Source organism: Sapajus apella, unplaced genomic scaffold, assembly GCF_009761245.1.
Source record: "Sapajus apella isolate SASKATOON/1434 unplaced genomic scaffold, GSC_monkey_1.0 scaffold51, whole genome shotgun sequence".
NCBI lineage: Eukaryota > Metazoa > Chordata > Mammalia > Primates > Cebidae > Sapajus > Sapajus apella.
In genome coordinates this window covers 11,279,232-11,293,659 of record NW_022436991.1, presented here as the reverse complement: position 1 = coordinate 11,293,659, position 14,428 = coordinate 11,279,232, and the positions used below count along the sequence as shown (strand labels likewise).

Genomic DNA, 14,428 nt, shown 5'->3' with positions numbered 1-14,428 from the left:
TGAGACGAGCCTGGCCAACATGGTGAAACCCTGTCTCTACAAAAAATACAAAAATTAGCCAGGTGTGGTGGGGCATGCCTGTAATCCCAGCTACTGGGAAGGCTGAAACAGGTGAATTGCTTAAACCTGGGAGGTGGAGGTTGCAGTGAGCTGAGATTGCACCACTGCACTCCAGCCTGGGCAACAGAGCAAGACTTTGTCTCAAAAAAAAAATCTTTGTAATGATGATACTGGTAGCAAATCCATCAGCATCTGGATAGAGCAATCTTTCCAGTCTCTTCCTTACACCTCCATTCTTCCTCTTTCCCTGAGAAGGGACACTTATCTGATAGGAATATGTCTACTGGAGGGCACAGTCACTGTGCAATTAAAAAAACCCAGTGCCCCGAGGTCAAGAGATCGAGACCCTTTTGGCCAACATAGTGAAACCCTGTCGCTACTAAAAATACAAAAATTAGCTGGGCGTTGTGGGGCGCGCCTGTAGTCCCAGCTACTTGGGAGTCTGAGGCAGGAGAATCGCTTGAATTTGAGAGGCAGAGGTTGCAGTGAGCCTAGATCACGCCACTGAACACACTCCAGCCTGGCAATAGAGCGAGGCTCCGTTTCAAAAAAAAGAAAAAGAAAAACCATGCCCATGGGTGACATGTTCTCCAGGATCCTTCCTTCCTTGCCAGCAGGAATAGGACTCTCTCACAAAGGGGAGGAGACCTGGCGTTGATTCTGGCCCCGTTCCCTGCTGTTCACTCACGCTGTGAGTCAGCCTGAGTGTGGCGAGGTCCTGGTGTTGGGTACCATTTAACCCCACCATCCTTTCTAAATTAATAGTGATGAGGATCTCCCACATGCCAGGCACTGTGGGGAGCATTTCATTCAGTCATTCACAAAATAGCTGGTGAGCTCCTCACCAAGTTCTACATGGTAGAGATGCAGAGGCCAACAAAATGGCATGTTCCTTGCCCTCATAGAGCCCACAGCCTAATGGGGGACACAGACCTCCAAACGAGGAACACCAACATTCATCAGCTATGGCAGCCTGCCCTCCCCTTTCCCCCTGCCCCAGGCACATGGCTTCTGCTAGTTCTGAGAACTCAGCCAAGGTCTTTCTTCATCAGGGGACTTTACATATGTTAGATTTCCTCAATTTTCTGTTTAGAGCATCCAATAGTGTTCCATGGCACTTAAAACAAATGCTAGGCTCAGTTTATTTCCTTCAGAGCTCTGGTTTCTGCCCTTTCTCCAATCCCACTCTTAGCACCAGGGTTGCTGCTACGGTGCCGGGGGTGCCATTTTCACTCTGCTTGGTGTGAGTGGCACCTCTGGAGTGGAATAAGACACAACCTGCATAACCACTTGCTCGAGCAGGCTCTCATCTCAGAGTCCTTACTGCAGCCCTGCCCTCAGCCTGGAATTCTCTTCCCCTGCATTGCCCGTGGGTGTTATTAAAACCTGGTTGAACTGGTCAAGGTGGCTCACACCTATAATCCCAGCACTTTGGGAGGCCAAGATGGGTGGATCACCAGGACAGCAGTTCAAGATCAGCCTGGCCAACATGGTGAAACTCCGTCTCTGCTAAAAACACAAAAAATTAGCCGTGCATGGTGGCGGGCACCTGTAATCCCATCTACTCGAGAGGCTGAGGCAGGAGAATTGCTTGAACCTGGGAGGCGGAGGTTGTAGTGAGTCAAGATCATGCCACTGCACTCCAGCCCGAGCAACCAGAGCAAAACTCTATCTCAAAAAAAAAAAAAAAATTAGACTTGGTTAAGATATGAAAAAATGCACATCATCACTAATCATCAGAAAAATGCACAGGCTGGGTGCAATGGCTCACACCTGTAATCCCAGCATTTTGGGAGGCTGATGCAACAGATCACTTGAGGCCAGGAGTTCAAGACCAGCCTGGCCAACACAGTGAAACCCTGTCTCTACCAAAAAATACAAAAATTAGCCAGGCATGGTGACTGGCACCTGTAGTCTCAGCTACTCAGGAGGCTGAGACAGGAGAATCACTTGATCGCAGGAGATGGAGGTTGCAGCAAGCCAAGATTATACCACTGCAACCGAGGGAGGGCGACAAAGGGAGACAAAAAAAAAAGAAAGAAAGAAAGAGAGAAAAAGAAAGAAAAAGAAAAATACAAACCACTACCACAATGAGATACTATCTACAGCAGTCAGAACAGCCTTTTTTTAAATTATTTTTTTTGAGACGAAGTTTCGCTCTGTCACCCAGGCTGGAGTGCAGTGGTGTGATCTTGGCTCACTGCAACCTCCACCTCCTGGGTTCAAGTGATTCTCTTGCCTCAGCCTCCAGAGTAGCTGGGATTATAGGCATGCACCATCACACCCAGCTATTTTTTTTATTTTTTATTTTTAGCAGAGATGGGTTTTTGCCATGTTGACTAGGTTGGTCTCCAACTCCTGACCTCAGGTGATCCACCTGCCTTGGCTTCCCAAAGTGCTGATATTATAGGCATGAGCCACCACACCTGGCCTGACATTATTTATTGATTTCTCTGTTCATTGTTTGTCTCTCATCCTCACTTAAGTTCTTCTGGAGTAGAGATATTTGTCTTGTCTACATCTGTGCCTCACTCCCTAGCATGATGTCTGGCACATAGTTGGAAATGTATATACACATACGCATGCAAGTATATGTAAATACATAATATATAGATACAAGGTACATAATATATCAACACCAGGTGTGTGTGTCTGTGTGCGCACACACACACACACAAGGACACACAGATACACACATATATATGGAATGAGTTACATTATGCCAAGAGGAGGCAGAGAAGGGTGAACACAGAGTGGAAGATAAGATAATGGATATTTAAAAACAGGTACTTCTCAAGACCCTACTGTGTGCCAGGCACTCTTCTAGGATACAGGTGTAATCGGGAGAGATGAGGTTATCTGCCCTCAGGCTTCAGGATCGAAGTAGTTTATTACACAGCCTTGTATTGTGCCTGTGACTGCACATGGCTCAGCAGTTAGTAGGTGCTCAAGAAACAGTTCTGGAATACATGATCAGGAAAAAATATTATGCCATTGTGGTGTATTTTTTAAATGCTTTATCTTTTTTTTTTAGATGAAGTCTCACTGTATCACCCAGGCTGGAGGGCAATGTCATGGTCTTGGCTCACTGCAACCTCCGCCCCCCAGGTTTAAGCAATTCTTCTGCCTCAGCCTCCTGAGTAGCTGGCATTACAGGTGCCCACCACCACATCCGGCTAATTTTTGCACATTTAGTAGAGATGGGGTTTTGCCCTGTTGGTCTGGAATTCCTGACCTCAAGTGACCCACTTGCCTTGGCCTCCCAAAGTGCTGATATTACAGGCATGAGCCACCATGCCTGGCCTAAAATGCTTTTCCTTATCAGGCAGCCCTCTTCCTTTGGATAATGGTCAGGAGAAATCTTTTTATCTAGGGTAAAGGAGTGATGTTTAATGAATAAATGGGTCTTAGCATCATGGAACATCAGAAGATGGGCAAGAAGAAGATGGAGTGGCCCATAGCCCCTGCCCACTGCCTCTGCCAGGTGTTACCCTCCATTCAGTCTTACCAGCAACTGTGTATACAGCAGTGATGGCTAACAGCCCCACTATGGCCAGGTACAGATCCAGGTGCAAAGACTGCTGGATAAAGATGGCACCTGCATACATGTCTACCTGTGGAGAAAGGAAGTTGATGGATGAATGAATTAATGGACATTTGCGGCACAGGTCCCTGGGATCCGGGCCTAGCCAGATTCTGACAAACACAGAAGAGTCATGCATGTCCCTTCTTCATCCATCGCATCCCAGATCCAGGGTCTTATGCCGGAGCCCTGCGCGCCCTGGGCTAACGCAGCAGCCTCCTCAATGGTCTTCTTGCTTCTGCCTTTGGTCCTCTTACACTCCATCCTCCACACTGCAACCTTCTTCAGACACCATCATGATCATATTATCCTTCTCCTCCCCATTCAAACTCTTAAGTGACTCTCCCATTGCCCCCAAGATAAAGGCTAAATAAATAAGGCTAAATACTCACTTCTTACTCCCAGTCCTCCACAGACTTTGAAATATCCCCCAATTTCTCCAACAATATCCCACATTTCTCCAACAAGTCATGTGTACCTGGGCCTCCCAGATTTCGTTTGTGCTGGTGCATCCTTCTGGAGGGCCAATCCCCTTTCTCTAACTGGTAAGTTCCTCTGGGGATGTGACTTCCCCTAGAAGGCTTCCCACAACTGCAGCTTCCCACCAGACTGCTAGTGAACATTCTAGAAAGGAGCTTCTGTGTCTGTCCTGCAGTCTGGAGCTGGTGTAGAGTCACTTACTGTTTGGATTCAATGGAACCCCTTCTGCTCCCCTTACCCCTTTCCATAGGACAAGCTCCTCCCTTCTCCCCAGCTGGAAGTGGAAACAGATTCTGCTGTGGGGTAAGTGTCTGGAGGTTGCCATACACCTGTTCTTTGCCACTTCCTAGGAGATCTGCCCATCCAAAGGTCAGGGTGGGGCAGATGCAATCAGCCATCAGCACATCTAATAAATAGCTGATCAATATCTAATTACAGGAGGAAGACAACAGTCCTATCCAAGCGTTGGCAGGGTTCTTGGAGTCCCATTGAGCAACCCACACCATCTTGAGATGTTGCCAAAGAAACTTTGGCAGGAGTAGGAGAGAAAGTCCTTCCTCCTTTTCTCTACCTTTTCTCCTTTTTTTTTTTTTTTTTTTTTTCTGAGACAGAGCCTTGCTCCGTTGCCCAGGCTGGAGTGCAGCGGTGTGATCTCAGCTCACTGCAACCTCCGCCTCCTGGGCTTAAGCAATTCTCCTGCCTCAGCCTCCCGAGTAGCTGGAGTAGCTGGGACTACAGGTCTGCACCACCACGCCTGGCTAATTTTTGTATTTTTTGGCAGAGATGGGGTTTTGCCATGTTGGCCGAGCTTGTCTCAAACTCCTAACTTTAAGTGATACACCTGCCTCAGCCTCTCAATGTGCTGAGATTACAGGCATGAGCCACTGAATCCTCTCTGTCCACACTTACCTTCCCCCAACCCCTTCTTCCTCTAACCTCCCTGCAGCCTACGAAAGAGGAGAAAGGGGATGGGGAGGAGACGCTCCTGAGCAATGACCTGTGCCTTATCTTCCCCCCAGGCTGCGTCCCTGCCTTACCGAGATCTTGGTGAAGATGTAGATAAATAGGTAGAGTACGGCGAGGATGATAGGGATTCTGGTGCCACCGAAGCGCTTCCGTAGGTATTCTGGCATCGTGGTGACCTGAGGGCCAGAGCTGAGATTTCACCACCAGCTGACTTCACCACCAGCATGTGACCTTCCCACACCAGCCCTTCCCATCAGCTCCTGCCCACCCTCCAACTCAGAGGCACAGATGTTCTTCTTGGGAGTCTCAATCAGAGACTTAAGAAGGGACGAGAGGGGCCCAGCATGGTTGGTTCTCATCACTTTGGGAGGCTGAGACAAGAGGATCACTGGAGTCTAGGAGTTCGAGACCAGCCTGGGCAACATAGTGAAACCCCATTTCTACAAAAAATACACATTTAGTCAGGTGTTGTGGCAGGCGCCTGTAGCCCCAGCTACTCAGGTGGCTGAGGTGGGAGAGGATCACTTGAGACTGAGCCTAGGAGGTCGAGGCTGCAGTGAGCCATGATCATGCCTAAGTGACAGAGGAGAGCCTGTCTCAAAAAATATACATATGGTAGACAAAAATAAATTCTTGGTGGATAATAGGTTTAATTGTGAGGCCACATATGGTGGCTTACATCTGTAATCCTAGCACTTTGGGAGGCCAAGGTGGGAGGATTGCTTGAGCCCAGGAGCTCAAGACCAGCCTGACCAACATGTCTATTGCTACAGTAAGACCCTGTCTCTATATTTTTTTGAGATGGAGTCTCACTCTGTCACCAAGGCTGGAGTGCAGTGGTGCGATCTTGGCTCACTGCAACCTCCACATCCAGGTTCAAGCGATTCTCCTGCCTCAGCCTCTCAAGTAGCTAGGACTACAGGCATCTGCCACCACGCCCGGCTAAATTTTTGTATTTTTAGTAGAGACAGAGTTTCACCATATTGGTCCGGTTGGTCTTGAATTCCTGACCTTGTGATCTGCCCACGTCAGCCTCCCAAAGTGCTGGGATTACAGGACGTGAGTCACTGAGCCCACCCCCATCTCTATTTTTTTTTTTAATAAAGACATATAACCTAATAGAAAAATGGACAAAAGTCCTAAACAAGTTACTTCCTCAAAGAGGAAATCCAAACCGCCAGAAAGTGTACAAAAAGAGTTGCCAATTAAAAGCAGTGAGATGGCCAGGTACAGTGGCTCATGCCCGTAATCCTAGCACTTTGGGAGGCTGAGGTGGGAGGATCATCTGAGGTCAGGAATTGGAGACCAGCCTGGCCAACTTGGCAAAACCCTGTCTCTACTAAAAATACAAAAATTAGCTGGGCTCCTAGCTACTGGGGCGGGGCAGGGGGTGGGATAGGGACTGGGTAAGGCAGGAGAATTGCTTGAACCCAGGAGGCGGAGGTTGCTGTGAGCCAAGGGCATGCCACTGCACTCCAGCCTGGGCGACAGAGTGAGAATCCCTTTCAAAAAAATTTTAAAAAGCAGTGAGATACTACTACACATGCACCAAATTAGCAAGAATTCTTAAGTTGGAGAATATCAAATGTCATTAAGGATACAGTGAATTGCAGGAAAGGGAATTTTCATACGCTGCTGGTGGTAATATAGCCTCAGCCTACAGCCTCAAGTGATCCTAATCCTCCCACCTCAGCCCCTTGAGTATCTCAGACTACAGGTGTGGATCACCACACCCAGCTAATTTTCGTATTTTTTGTAGAGATGGGATTTTGCCATGTTGCCCAGGCTGGTCTCAAACTCCTGGCCTCAAGCAATCCATCCAACTTGGCCTCCCAAAGTGCCAGGATTACATACATGAGCTACCGTGCCCAGCCTACTTTGTGTATTTTTTTAACATTTCCATAATAAAAAGCTAAAATCAGTTATTGCTTTATGAACAGCACTGTGATAATGTGTGATCCTGCCATGTGCAGTAGAACATCTAGAACAGAGTTAGGTTTAGAAAGTATGAATGATGCAATGCTGCCAATGAGATCATAGATGATTTTTTAAAAACTGCTTTTCAAAGAGTCAAAAGCAGCATTAGTTTGCACTAAAACATTGACATTTTGTATCAGTCAAAAATAGCTCAATTATTATAGTTTTGTATGCAAAGGAAGAAAAAAATCACAAAATCATGTATATATAATTTTTAAAATTTGGGCTGGAGTGCAGTGGCATGATCTCAGCTCACTGCAAACTGCAACCTCTGCCTCCTGAGCTCAAGTGATTCTCATACCTCTTCAGTCTCCTGAGTACCTGGGATTACAGATGCATACCACTATGCCTGGCTAGTTTTTGTATTTTTTTTAGTAGAGATGGGTTTTTACCATGTTGCCCAGTCTGGTCTCAAACTCCTAGGCTCAAGTGATCCACCCACCTTGGAAAGTGCTGGGATTATAGGCATGAGCTATATATATATATATATATATATATATATTTTTTTTTTTTTTTTTTTTGTAAAAAGCAGAAACATAGGCTGGGCATAGTGGCTCATGCTTGTAATTCCAGCTACTCAGATTGGGAGGCTGAGATGGGCGGATCACTTGAGCCCATGAGTTCGAGACTAGCCTGGGCAACATGGCGAAATTTTTGTATTTTCGACTAAAAAAAAAAAAATACAAAAATTAGCTGGGCATGGTGGCGTGCACCTGTGGTCCCAGCTGCTGGGGTGGCTGAGGCGGGAGGATCGCTTGTGACCAGGAGGCGAAGGCTGCAGTGAGCCAAGATTGCACCACCCCATTTCATCCTGGGGACACAGCCAGACCCTGTCTCAAAAAAAAAAAATGTGCAGAAACATGTTGTGATTTAAACATTTAAAAGAAATCGTGAGCTTTACATTTGTATTTTGGTATTTACCATTTTTGGACTTCAAATACCCTCTGTGTGCCTTGGATATTGGGTACTGGGGGAAGTGCTATGGACTGGGTTCCTCATTGTCTCACCTGTGGATCATCCCTCCTTTTTACTGGGGCCTCTGAGTGGCAATCTGATGGATGACCATAGGCAGGAGGGAGGGATCACAGGATGAGGGAGGGACTGCAGGGCTGATATTCCCAAAGCATCTTTCAATTCTACAGCATCCCAACGCCCCCCTCCCCAACTCACCTGACCAGCAATGTAGATGGGGAGGAAGATCCAGGCCAACATCAGCACAGAAAACAAGCCCTGCTCAAGAAAACACAGTCAGGACCTGGCCCCAGCTCACAACAAGGTGCCCATTTGGATTTCCCTCTGTGCCCTGAGGCAGCCTGGCCTGAACTCCACCTGTGGTGTAGTCTCTTACTTGCTGAGTGATTCTCCTTCGCTGGCCTTCATATTTCCTTTTTTTTTGGAGATGGTGTCTCACTCTTGTTGCCCAGGCTGGAGCGCAGTGGTGCGATCTCAGCTCACTGCAACCTCCGCCTCCCAGGTTCAAGCAATTCTCCTGCCCCAGTCTCCCAAGTAGCTGGGATTATGGCATCCTGCATTATGCCTGGTTAATTTTTCGTATTTTTAGTAGAGTTGAGGTTTCACCATGTTGGCTAGGCTGGTCTTAAACTCCTGACCTCAGGTGATCCTCCTGACTTGGCCTCCCAAAGTGCTGGGATTACAGGCATAAGCCACCATGCCTGGCCCCACCATTCTATTTTTAAAGTGCAGGGCATTCACACAACTTTCCCCTGAGATCTACCTATGAGGTAGATGTAAGATGTCATCTACGCCCTGGGTAAAATACTTACATTAAGCTCATAAGCTGACACAGAAAGGCCTGTAGCAGCACCTGACCCTGCGAGGCCAATGAAATGTCCACTTCCAACATTGCTGGCAAACAAGGATGCGCCCACCTGTGGGGAGATGGACAGATCAGATCTTGGGGACAAAGTCGAGGGTAGCTGCTCCCCTCCCCCAATTCTTTCCATGCTCCAAAGGGACAGAGAAGAGAAGTGGAGGAAGGCAGGGCCATCCCTAGACTATCTGTCATTTTTGTTTACATTAGCATGAGATTCTCCTTCCCTAAGACTCTTACTTGGTCAGAGTCCACCTATCAGAATTTGGTAGATAAATATTCATGTCTACAGGACCTAAAATGCAGATCGCACCCCCTATGGTTGTGCAATGCACAGCTTGAACAACTGTATGCGGCATGCCTGTGAGGATTGCGGGGAAGATGACGGGTATTGTAGAAAGTGATTCATGGTGAGAATCAGGAAGCCTGTGTTACTCTCAAGATTGGTTTCTAACTTAGCAAAGAACACAGTCCTCCTGGCAGAGCACTCAATGGCTGATGCTGTATTTGATGACTCCAATCCCTGGTGTCAGTTGATCGGTCTGGACAGGCCTGGGTGCCTGGCCCAAGGTGGGCAAATTATATTCTCTTTCCTGGGAATTTGGAACTAGGACATCGTCTCTGCTGGTCCCTTGGACTGGAGATGTGTAAACCAGGGAGGCATGTAAAGGAGTGGTGTGGCGGCATGTTTTACCATGTGCTGTTCATCACTGCCAGTTCAGAGAGAAGGGAGAATGAAGACATGCACAGAAAGGTAGGTCCAGCTGGGCACTCTGGCTCACTTCTGTAATCCCAGCACTTTGGGAGTCCAAGGTGGGTGGATTACTTGAGGTCAGGAGTTCAAGATCAGCCTGGTTTCACATGGTGAAACCCCGCCTCTACTAAAAATACAAAAGTTAGCCAAGTGTGGTGGCACACGCCTGTAATCCCAGCTACTTGGGAGGCTGAGGCAGGAGAATCCCTTGAACCTGGGAGGTGGAGGTTGCAGTGAGCCGAGATTGCGCCCCTGCACTCCAGCCTGGGCAACAGAGACTCTGTCTGGGAAAAAAAAAAAAAAAAAAGCAGATCCAGTGAGGCAGGGAAAGGAGGGGGAGAGAAGAAAAAGAGGAGGCCGGGCATGGTGACTCACACCTGTAATCCCAGCACTTTGGGAGGCCAAGGCAGGCAGATCACTTGTGGTCAGGAGTTTGAGACCAGTCTAGCCAATATGGTGAAACCCTGTCTCTATTAAAAATACAAAAATTAGCCAGGCATGGTGGCAGGTGCTTGTTTTCCCAGCTACTTGGATGGCTAAGGCAAGAGAATTGCTTGAACCGGGGAGGCAGAGGTTGGAGTGAGCCAAGATTGTGCCATTGCACTCCAGCCTGGGCAACAGAGTGAGACTCAGTCTCAAAAAAAAAAAAAAAAAAAAAAAGAAAAGAAAAGAAAGAGAGAGGAAAAAAAAAGCATGTTTTTGACTGGGCATGGTGGCTCAGGCCTGTAATCCCAGCACTTTGGGAGGCTGAGGCAAGCAGATCACATGACATCGGGAGTTCGAGTTTAGCTTGACCAACAAGGAGCAACCCCACCTCTACTTAAAATACAAAATTAGCCAGGCATGGTGGCGCATGCTTGTAATCCCAGCTACTCCAGAGGATGAGGCAGGAGAATCGCTTGAACCTGGGAGGTGGAGGTTGCAGTGAGCCGAGATTGTGCCACTGCACTCCAGCCTGGGCGACAGAGCGAGACTCTGTCTCAAAAAAAAAAGAAGTAGATCCAGTGAGGAGGGGAAAGAAGGGAGAGAGAAGAAAAAGGAGGAGGAGGAAGGGAAGGAGGAGAAGAAGGTTGGAGGAAGAGAGGAGAGAAGGGAGAATTGTGAGAGGGACATTTTTCCTCCTTACTGACTTTCTTGTCTCTGCTTCTTATCAAATTCTATTTCATCGATCTACATGTTTATCCTTCTGTCCTTCTGTCAGTATCACACTCTCTTGATTGCTGTAGCTTTGCAGTAAGTTAGTGCGAGTCAGCCAACTTTATTCTTTTTCAAGATTGTTTTGGCTATTCTGGGTCCCTTGTGTTTTCATATGAATTTTAGGATCAGCTTGTCAATTTCTGCCAAAAAAAAAAAAAAAGGAGCAGAAATTTCGATGGGGATAGTGTTGAATCTACAGGTCCATTGGGGGAATATTGCTGCTTTAGCAATATTAAATTTTTGAATCCAAGAACTCAGGATGTCTTTTTAATTGGTTAGTTCTTTAAGTGTTTCCAATGACTTTTCAGTGTAACAGGTATTCTTTTGTCAAACTTATTCCTAAATACTTTATTTTTTTTTTTATTAGTTTGAAAGAAAGAAAAAGAGAAAAGGGGAGCGAGAACAGGAGTCTTGCTCTATTGCTCAGGCTGGAATGCAATCTAAAAATAGGTATTAAAAACCTCTTTTATGCCGATAATTGTGCTTAACAGCGGAGACAGGAAGGAATAAGGGAAGAAAATAACAAATAGCCAACCAATATTTCATTTAAGTCTGTGAAATGCTATGCAAATGCTGAAGAGTGATTTACTTCCAATTATGTGGTCACTTTCAAAATAGGTGTAATATGATACTAGAAAAATGTATGTTCTGTAGACCTGGGGTGAAGAATTCTATAAATATCCACTGAGTTTACTTGTTCCAGGTCTGAGTTCAAATCATAGATGTCCCCATTAACTTTCCATCTCGTTGATCCGTAGAAGATTAACAATGTGGTGTCAAAGTCTCCCGCTATTATTGTGCGGGAGTCCAAGTCTCTTTATAAGTCATTAAAAACTGGTTTTATGTATCTGGGTGTTCCTATATTGGGTGCATATATATTGATGATCATTGACTCCTGTTGTTGCATTGATCCTTTTATCATTATGTAATGTCCTTCTTTGTTTCTTTTAGTCTTTGTTACTATTAAAGTCTATTTTGTCAGACACGAAAGTTCCAACTCCTGTTTCCTTTTTTTTTTTTTTTTCTCTCCATTTGATTGGTAAGTCTTCCACCAACGCTTTGTTTTGAGTCTTTGTGTGTCCTTGCTTATGAGATGGATCTGGATACAGCAAACCGATGGGTTTTGACTTTTTATTCAATTTGCCTGTGTCTTTGATTGGGGCATTTAATCCATTTAAATTTAGGATTAATATTGATATTTGTGAGTTTAATATTGTCATTTAATGCTAGCTGGCTATTTTGCCCATTAGTTGATATAGATTCTCCATTATGGAGATACTCTTTACCTTCTGGTAAGTGTTTGGGATGACTGATACTGGTTGTTCCTTTCTGTGTATAGTGTTTCTTTCAGGAGCTCTTGTAAAGCAGGCCTGGTGGTGGTGAAATCTCTGAGTGTTTGCTTGTTCGTGAAAAATTTTATTTTTCCTTCATTTATGAAGCATAATTTGGCTCGATAGGAGATTCTGGGTTAAAAATTCTTTTCTTTGAGAATATTGAATATTGACCCCCACACTCTTCTAGTTTGTAGGGTTTCAGCTGAGAGATCTGCTGTGAGTCTGATAGGCTTCCCTTTATGGGTAACCTGACCTTTCTCTCTAGCTGCCCTTAGAATTTTCTCCTTTATTTCAACCCGGGTGAATCTAACGATTATGTGTCTTGGGGTTGCTCTACTTGAGGAATATCTTTGTGTTCTCTGTGTTACCTGAAGTTGAGTATTTTCCTGCCTTACTAGGTTAGGAAAGTTTTCCTGAATAATATCCTGAAGAATATTTTCCAGCTTGGATTCATTCTCTTCATGACATTCAGGTACACCTATCAAACGTAAAACAGGTCTTTTCACATAGTCCCATATTTCTTGGAGAATTTGCTCATTCCTTTTTATTCTTTCTTCTCTAATCTTGTCTTCTCATTTCATTTCATTAAGTTGGTCTTCGACCTCTGATATCCTTTCTTCTGCTTGATCAATTTGACAGTTAAAACCTGTGCATATTTCGTGGAGTTCTCGTATTGTATTCTTCAGTTCCATTAATTCACTTATATTCCTCTCTAGATTGTCTATTTTTGTTAGGATTTCGTCAAACCTTTTTTCAAGGTTCTTAGTTTCTTTACATTGGGCTAGAACATGTTCTTTTAACTCACAGAAGTTTCTTATTATCCACCTTCTGAAGCCTAAATCTGTTAATGGAACGCACTCTTTCTCCATCAGGCCTTGTTCCCTTGTTGATGAGGAACTGTGATCCCCTGTAGAGGGAGAGGCATTCTGATTTTGGGTATTCTCAGCCTTTTTACGCCGGTTTCTTCCCATCATTGTAAATTTATCCACCTGTCGTCTTTGTAATTACCGACTTTCAAATTAGGTTTCTGAGTGGACGTCCAACTTGTTGATTCCCAGCACCGGAATCTGAGCAACCCACTCCTCCGGCCACAACAGGGGCGTTAAAATTTGTGGTGCTTTTCTGCCCAGGAATCTCCGGTCTGGCTTCCCTCTTGAGTCCCTTTTTCAATCAGCTGAATGGGCGACTCTGCCTTCCCGGAGCTCCAAACATCGACCAAAAGGGGACCCAGTCCAGTTTACTCTGCACCAAGAACCGCCGCGCCAGGACGCCGGCAAAACCGCCACGCCGGCCACAAGAGTCGTGCTGGTGACCCGTGGGGCTCCTCCGCTGGGAATCTCCTGGTCCGTGAGCAACAAAAATTCATCTGAAAGTGTGGCGTCCTCCCGTTCTCTGTGCTTTCACTAGGAGCTAGGATCCTGAGCTGCTAGTAATCAGGCATCTTGGATCTCTCTCAATACTTTGTTCTTTTGATGCTGTTGTAAGTGGAATTACTCTCTTAATTTCATTTTCAGGTTGCTCCTTGCTAGTGTATAAAAATACAATTAATTTTTAAAAATTGATCTTATAATCTGCCATCTGGCTAAACTCATTTATAATGTCCAATAGTATTTCTCAGGTTATTTAGAAGTTTCTGTCTTATACAAATACAAGATAGCTTTGTTTCTTCTTCTTCAATATGGATACTTTTTACTTCTTCTTCTTGTGAATTGCTCTGGCTAGAACCTCCAGAAAAATGTTGAATACAAGTGGCAAAGGGGACATAGTTGTCCTGTTCCTGATCTTAGCGAGAAAAATTTCAGTCTTTTACCACTAACTATGTTAGCTGTGGGTGATTTTGTAGATGCTCTTTATCAATTTAAAGAAGTTTTCTTCTATTCCTAGTTTGTTGAATGTTTTATAATGAAAGCGTTTTAGATTTTGTTAAATGGTCTATTGAGATTATCACATTTTGTCTTTTATTCTATAATATATATGGTATATTACATTGATGGATGTTTTTATATATTGAACCAAACTTTCATTCCTAGGATAAATCTTTCTTGGTGTAAATTCATATTTATATGTTACTAGATTTGGTTTCTAGCCAGACGTGGTGGCACATGCCTGTGGTCCCAGCTACTTGGGAAGCTGAGGTGAGAGGGTCCTTTGAGCCCATGAATTTGAAGCTACAGTGAGCTATGATTATACCACTGCCCTCCAGTCTGGGCCACAGAGTGAGACCCTGTCTCTTAAAAAAAAAAAAA

At 45.2% G+C, this 14,428-nt stretch overlaps 1 protein-coding gene across 11 annotated transcripts in view; it reads right to left on the bottom strand.

Moving 5' to 3' along the window:
* Nucleotides 1-14,428, bottom strand: part of SLC5A11 (solute carrier family 5 member 11) — a 63,355-nt gene that overhangs the window by 23,148 nt on the left and 25,779 nt on the right. For 8 of the 11 annotated variants that reach the window (XM_032242985.1, XM_032242981.1, XM_032242983.1 and 5 more), the window contains 4 exons: nt 8,851-8,955; nt 8,237-8,296; nt 5,161-5,265; nt 3,569-3,674 (listed from right to left, as the gene is read on the bottom strand). In XM_032242985.1, the coding sequence (XP_032098876.1) occupies nt 3,569-3,674; nt 5,161-5,265; nt 8,237-8,296; nt 8,851-8,955 (376 nt within the window). Of the gene's footprint in view, nt 1-3,568; nt 3,675-5,160; nt 5,279-8,236; nt 8,297-8,850; nt 8,956-10,781; nt 10,943-14,428 lie in introns of those variants that run through there. The other 3 variants (XM_032242991.1, XM_032242987.1, XM_032242992.1) reach the window with 3 other exon arrangements.